General features: G+C 32.8%; 1 protein-coding gene across 1 annotated transcript; it reads right to left on the minus strand.

Moving 5' to 3' along the window:
* Positions 1 to 6,326: 6,326 nt before the first annotated feature.
* LOC148804442 (uncharacterized) lies at positions 6,327 to 6,974 on the minus strand. The gene has a single exon (XM_088901348.1). The coding sequence runs from the start codon at positions 6,972 to 6,974 to the stop codon at positions 6,327 to 6,329; it is 648 nt and encodes a 215-aa protein (XP_088757474.1).
* Between the last annotated feature and the right edge of the window lie 1,096 nt (positions 6,975 to 8,070).

Here is an 8,070-nt window from a genome sequence, read left to right on the forward strand (position 1 = left end):
ACGCCATGGTGGTTTTTCATCAGTCAACTTCTCTATGTTTCTACGCTTCAATTTTGTTTGGTTTCATGTTTTTTCAGTTCCCGAATTTTCTGGCTGCTCAGTGTTCTAATTTTGGTGGAAGGAGGGGTTGGTGACGAGCTTGTAGAAACTTAGGGTTTTGGAGGTTCTGGGTTGGTGAGAAATGGATTGGGAAGAGTAGCTGTACGTGATATGCACAGTGTGAATATGTATGACGACGATAGTGAGTGATAACGACGTCGGAGATTCCATTTAATGAAACTTATGATTCGATTACAGCACATCGCATTGGAAGCAGGTGAACATTTGGTGGCTCGAACGGAAAGTTTGTTTTTGTTATTGGATTGAGAATTGAAATTGCTTAACAAGTTTTTCTTTCTCTTTAATTCCCACTTTTTTTGGAATTTCATTCTGACTTTCTGGTTTTGGAATTTCTCATGAACATGGGTGATTCCATAATGATATCGTGGCTCTTTTTCCCTGATATGTAGTTTTGAGATTGGTGATTCACTGATTCATGGGTCATGTTGACAACAAACTAGGGTCAAGCTTTGTCTATTGTACCTTTATTGAATAATTCTAAGCTTTTTTTTCTTATTTATTCTCTTCTCTTCTCTCTCTTTTTTTTTAATTAATACAAGCTAATCCTTATTTTTTATCAATTATGTTATTTTCTCAACATTCATATTAACAATAGAATGTCAAAACTGTTGCAGTTCAAATCTCGACAATAAACAATGGAAAGAGGTAAGGAGTTAAAATTTGGACGAGTTGAGGAAGCTGTGCAAGCCAAATTTCTTCAGAAGGCACTTGTAAGAGAGATAGTCCCTTGAGGAGAATTCTCTGATGCTTAAGTTAATAAGTAAGCAAGGGGTCACCAGATTGAGCCGGAAAAGCTAATTGGTGAGGGAAGAAAGAGGATGAGATGAATGCAAGAAGAGGGTTATAACGCATGTACCTTGTTGGGAGATGACTGTCGGGCCTGGCTTGAGCTTCTTGGTGACTTATCCTTATTTGGGCATGTCAACGTCATCCAGATGAGGCCGGTTGGTTGATTGATGGCTTGACCAGTCCAGGTCATCAATGAACTCCTTGATCCACTTGGTGGCTTGGGATTCGGCCATGTAGATGGGCCTCATCACAAACTAATATAATCAAATTAGAATGGGAATTTGTCTAAAACTCACAATGAGTTTTCAGCATTTTTCTTAAACTCCCAACTTTTCAAAACGTCTAAAACTCACCATGTTAATAAGTTTTTATTTTTCAAAACTCACCTTCCGTTAGTGCACCGTTAATGTTTCTTAATAGAGGTGTCATTGTCAGCAAAAATAACAATTTTTATGATCAAATCATCCTTGAATGACAAGTTAGAGGAAAATGGTCTTTTTCATTTTTCAATTTTTTTTTTACATTTTAGTGTTTTGTTATAATTTCTAATGTTTTTTATAATTTATGTTTCTTTACATTTTTATATTTTATACAATCTATAAAATTTCCTGTATTCTTTTTATTTATTTGCAATTTCTCTGTTTTTCTATAATTTTTGGTGTTTTTCTACAATTTTTATTTTCTGATTTTGTTTTTCAATTTCTATAGTTTCTATAATTTGAAAATAATTTTTTATTTTGTGTGCAATTTCTATAATTTTTTATATTTTTTGCAATTTCTGTGTTTTTATGTATTTTATATTTGAAAACATTTTTTGAACTTTTTCCTTTTTTTGATATCTAAATATTAATATATATATATTATATTTTTCTTTGAAGGTTAAAATGGTAATATATTAACAGCCTTTAGTCTCTTTAACGTCAAGTTAGTGACATGGTGAGTTTTAGACATTTTGAAAAGTTGTGATGAGTTTAACAGAAATGCTGAAAACTCATGGTGAGTTTTTGACAATTTCCAAATTAGAAAAGGATCTAGATATTTTGCTTACTTAAAAGTGATTTTTCATTCTCATTCAAATATTATATAATGGATGACATTGTTGTTTTAATAATATTTATAATTTTACTCACATAAAGGAAAAATCTGCTTTTGTAGCTATGTAAACCCGTGCTTGGTTGTTCATCTGACTTGGTTAAATCCATTAATTCAATTTATCACTTATATCTAACAGGCTGTGTTTGGTTTGAAAGAAAAGGTAGGAAAAATCTATACAATTCCCTATCTTTTCTGTCAAACCAAATACAGCATTAAATAATGCACAAAATGTCAAGATCATCCGATACATAAAAGGGTCTTTCTCTAAGCACTATATAATAAGCTTCTCAGTTTGGTTCCTTTTAATGCTGATAAAAGAAATCTTTAGTCTCAGTTTGGGAATAGTAAAATAACAAATATATATATTTTTTTGAAGCTGTAAAGTAACAATCAAGTACAGTAAAAACCAATGAACCTAAGGTTCTTAAATATATATATATATATATATATATATATATATATATCTTTAAAAAATGAAAGTTATTGGTATAATTTAATATGTTGAAATGAGCTTTTATGTGCCAATATATTACTCAAATACCGTAGTTCCTCCAACCTCGATCCTTGCTGTTGCTTTTATTAGTTATGAACTAGTGATCAAATGGTGGAAAATTTTCAAAACCTTGCCATAGATGTTTTGTATAATCCATTCCTGTTATTGTTGTTATTACCATATAATTTTAAAGTTTTGTTGGTTTCCACAATTCAGCAAAATTATACTATTTTGAGTGAAGCTGACATACATAAGCATTTGCTTTCAATGCCAAGAGTTTTGGCTAAAAGTCTACTATCCCATTATAACTGGTAAATAACTATTTTATATATATATATATTTTGCTGATCCCATTATAACTGGTAAATAACTATTTTATATATATATTTTGCTATCAGCAGTCAACTTCCATTTCAAGCAACCAATTTTAATTTGCTATGTGACAGTGCTACAAACAGGTTTCTATCTATGACAATGCTATAAGGTGCTCAATGTGGGTGATATTTGAAAATCAAATGCAAAGTTGCTTTACAATGTATTTTATAAATGTAAATGATCAGTTTACATAGAAAAATACATTTTTCTTTCGGTGTCGATACATTGATATGTACCTTGAATTGTGTAAAAATTGCAATAAGAGGCTTATAGTTTTACAAACAATATAAATATAATGTTAATAAATAATTTATGCACTCAAAATGGGAGTTCAAAACTCCTCTTGCCAAGGTTATAGGCTTAGCTTAGGGCTTGGTCTTAGGTGGGAGCAAGGTTTAAAATTTCGATACGATATACCCGAAACGAGGCGTATCGTATCGTATCTTTAAAAAACAGATATAGGATATGCATGGAAATCAAACATTTTGTTTTTTTCATGTATATCGGACCCGTATCAGGGGTGCACCGGGATGTATAGGAGGTATATCGGGGGTGTATCGGGGCATATCGTGGGCATATCGAGGAAAAAGATATGACAAAAAACTAAAAAAAAAATTAAAGGGGGAAAGAAAGCTTCTCTTCCCTGAAATAAGCTTCCTTTCACCCCCAAATGACTCTGAAACTCCAAACCTCATTCCTAGAGTGCTAGATTTGCAAAAGTTTGCAAGAAGCAAGTGTGAATTCTTTTTTCTTAAATTTTCAAATTTTAAAAGCATATGGAAAAATAAGTAATTTTTTCAAATTTTTAATATATCTTGTGATTTATTTTTTTTCCTTGACTCTTTAAATTTATGTTGATCTACATTTCTTACATTCAAAATCACATTTTTATTTTGTGTTATCAGTAGATTTATGAAAATTTCATGAAGATATTTGGGAAAATATAAATTAACAAGAAACGTTGAAAATGTATTTTTTTCTCTAAAAACTAAATATTTTTTAGAACTATGGATTTATATATCATATCCATCGAGAAATTGAAATTTCTTCTTTAATAACTATTATAATTCTATGGATGATCTATTATATCCATAGACCAATTGAAATTTCTTCTTTAATAATTATTTTATTATTTTTATATTTTATAATTTAAAAATAAATAAATAATTAATTATATTTTATCATTTGATCACAATGATTGTATATATTATAATTCTATGGATGATCTATCATATCCACCAAGAAATTGCAATTTCTTCTTTAATATCTATTTTTTGAATATATTATATAATGTTTATTTATTTTTTATAATTTTTGGAAATAAATAATAAATAGTAATTATTTAAATAATAAATAATTATTAAGTATATTTTCACATAGAAGTTGTGCCAATGCATGTTTTATGGTTGGATAGGAGAATTGGGTTTTTCCCATCCCATAAAACATTAAAAACTTAAGAATTATAATTTATAAATTATTGTTAAGCATAAGATTTTTAATGAAATTATAAATAACTACAATATATTTCTTCATAAAACCATTAATATATATATATATATTAAAGTATTTATAGTGTTTCCAAACGTATCTATGTGTGTCTTAGTTTTTCTCCGATATACATGCGTATTCAAGGTGTATTCCGATACATCTCTTAAAATTGCCTTTTCGATACACTTAACGTTTTCAATACTTTGAACCTTGGATGGGAAGTATGGAAGCTCTATGGGCTAAGAAAATCAGTGGTCCTGAAATGAGTACTGAACAACCTATGTGTTTTATTTTAATTTGGTCATAATAGTACTGAATCGTTTACTTATTTCTGCAATTACAGGTAACTCTAGGTGAGTTGGTGGTTTGTGATTATTGGTTAGAGGTGGAACCTGTATAAATTGTAACAATGTAACTCATGGTGCAAAATTTACACTGCAGATATTTGATATACGATGCTGCTGGTACGTACTGAAAAACATTAATTGTGCTTTGTATAGTAGAATTGCTTTTATTAAATTATATAAATAGAGAGAGAGTACTCTTGATGTGATTTAGCTGTTAAGAATGTTGCATATCTTATATCTTATATATATTAAAAGGATATGGGTGCTCTCTGCACTCAGGAAATGGAATCTACTCGTGCGAGTAGATTTTACATGCGAACACCCATTTTTCAGTAATTAATTATTAATTAATTACTAACAAATAATAATTATTAATTAATTACAGTAATTAATAGTGTAATAACATGCACCCATTTCCAGTAATTAATTACTAATTAATTATTAATTAATAACAATAATTACTAATTAATTACTGTAATAATAATTACTGATTACTACAGTAATTTAATAAATATATAATTAGTGATTATAATTAATAATTACTGTTATTATAAATATTGTTAATAAATAGATATTTACTTAAATTTTACTTTAATTACTAATTACAGTAATTAATTACTGTAATAATAATTACTGATTATTACAATAATTTAATAAATATATATTAGTGATTATAATTAATAATTACTGTTATTATAAATATTATTAATAAATAGATATTTACTTAAATCTTACTTTAAATTAAAATTATAAATACTTTTAATAAATATAGTAATTATTGTTATATTCAAAATAATTAAAAATATTATTAAAAGTATTGTTATTGATTATTTAATAAAATATTATAATTTAATTTTGGTAATTATTAATTTAATAAATATTGTTAATAAATCCTATTCATAAATTTAATAATTATTGTTATATTAAAAATAACTAAATAATATTATTAAAACTATCATTAATGATTATTTAATTAAATATTATAATTACTTACTATTATTGATAAGTGTTGTTAATAACGTTCTGACAACCGACAGTTCGACAGTTTGGTTCAAATGGATGGCCCGTTCTGACAACAATAATTACAAGTAAAAAATTACGGAACCATTTTATAACTACGAGATCTCAGTCCGTGCATCTACACGATGTCCATTATCAGAGGCGTTAATAGCACATTATTCTACATTCTGATACGCTCAAGTTATCTAACAAGAGGGAGAAGGATCTAGAATAAGGAGAAGAGAGAGAGAGAGAGAGTTTGTTTGTAGAAAAGCCAATGCCAATTCCATTCATTCAGGCTATATTTATAGCCTTATTGTGCTACAAACTGGGAGTAGAAATAGGAACTACTGCCCCTTAATCTTAGGAGCTTATCAACAAAAAATAGAATGCTCTTATTTAGGAAACATAATGCACTTATCTAGGAACAGAATTGAAGACTTATCTAATGCACTTATCTAGGAACAGAGTTGAAGACTTATCTATTCTAACAGAATTAAAACTGAATGGCTAAGGCTTATCCACAACTAAGAGCTAACATGACTGGGTCTTTTGCTGCTATCCACTTTGACCGGGTCTTCGGCTGCTGTGCGCCTAGTGCATGCATGCACATGCACGTATCATTTCCTCCCCCCTGAAGGATCCTTGTCCGCAAGGAAGTCGGGATAAGGTTTTCTGAAGCGCCATTCATTCTCCCAGGTTGCATCCTCGGCTGACGCCCCAATCCATTTGACCAAGACTTCGGATTTTGGGCGGTATCTGCCCTTGTGAATAATACGATGATCTAGGATTGCTTCCAATTGGGGTAGGATGGTCAAAGTATCCGAGATTGGAGGAAGCTGAGTGGAAGTAGGGGTGATGGGTCCCAAGTGCTTCCGCAGCAAACTGACATGAAACACATTGTGGATTTGAGAGCTGGGGGGCAAGGCTAAGCGGTAGGCTATTGAACCAATCTTCTCAATGATTGGGTATGGCCCAAAATAACGTGGGGCGAGCTTCATGGAACGCCGAAACGCCACCGATGTCTGCCGGTAAGGCTGTAGCTTCACATACATGAAGTCACCTGCTATGAACGAGACTTCTCGTTGGTGCTGGTCCGCTTGACATTTCATCCGGTTCTGGGCTACTTGGAGGTTATGTTGTAGCTTGCGTAGGATGATGTCCCGGTCACGCAAGTATTCATCAACTGCCCCTACTTGAGCAGTACCCGGTACATAGGTCAGGAGACTAGGGGGTGGGATCCCGTAGACTGCTTTGAAGGGTGTCATTTTGGTGGAAGAGTGAGTGGAGGTGTTGTAGCTATATTCTGCCCAAGGAACCCACTCTAACCATTTTCGTGGCTGGTCACTTGCAAAGCATCGTAGACATTGCTCCAACGTCCGGTTAACAACTTCGGTTTGCCCGTCGATTTGGGGGTGGTAACTTGATCTCATACACAATTTTGTCCCATGCATCTAAAAAAGTGTCTGCCAGAATGAGCTAATGAATACCTTGTCATGGTCGCTAACAATGGATGTTGGTACTCCGTGTAGGCGGACAACGTTGGCAACAAATGCCTTCGTGACTATGGTGGCAGTGAATGGGTGTTTTAAGGGAATGAAGTGGGCATATTTTGTCAACCGATCCACAATTACCATGATAATCGTGTTCCCATTGGAGGGAGACAATCCTTCGATAAAGTCCATGGAGATGTCTGTCCACATTTGAGTAGGAATCGGTAATGGTTGAAGCAATCCCGTTGGTCTCATGCAATCTGTTTTGAAGTGCTGACATACGTCACATTGCTGCAAGAACTCCTTCACCGTCCGACGCATGTGGGGCCAAAGGAAGCTGTGCTTTATGCAAGAGAGGGTCTTATGAAACCCAAAGTGTCCCCCTACAGGGGATGAGTGGCAGTCCGCCACCACCTTTGAAATCAAGGTAGAGGTGGGGCTCAAATAAATCTTGTCCCCCTTGAACCATACCCCATCCCGTTGAAGCAACTTGTGGGTGGGTCGCTTCTTCATCAACTCCCAATAAAAGGTGTCTTGTTTGACCTCTTCCTGTAGCGTCGGCCACCAGTCTGCGTGTGGTAAAGAGATGGAAAGAAACTGAAATTCAGCCATACGTGATAAGGAATCCGCACCTTGGTTCTCAGCCCCTTTTTTATACTCGATCTCATAGTCGTAGCCCAGTATCTTTGGCAACCACCGTGTTTGTGCCGGTGTGGTTATCCTCTGCTCGAGTAAATATTTAAGACTTTTTTGGTCGGTGCAGACTGTGAATGGTTTCCCAAGTAGATATGGGCGCCATTTCTTAACGGCTTTGACAATAGCTAACATCTCCTTCTCATAGGTGGATAATGCTAAGGCTGAACCTTTCAAT

The sequence above is a fragment of the Nelumbo nucifera genome, chromosome 1 (assembly GCF_055504915.1).
Source record: "Nelumbo nucifera cultivar China Antique chromosome 1, China Antique-T2T, whole genome shotgun sequence".
NCBI lineage: Eukaryota > Viridiplantae > Streptophyta > Magnoliopsida > Proteales > Nelumbonaceae > Nelumbo > Nelumbo nucifera.

Excerpts from the sequence above, each read along its gene's own strand:
- LOC148804442 (XM_088901348.1), bottom strand. The coding sequence starts at position 6,974 with ATGACACCCTTCAAAGCAGTCTACGGGATCCCACCCCCTAGTCTCCTG.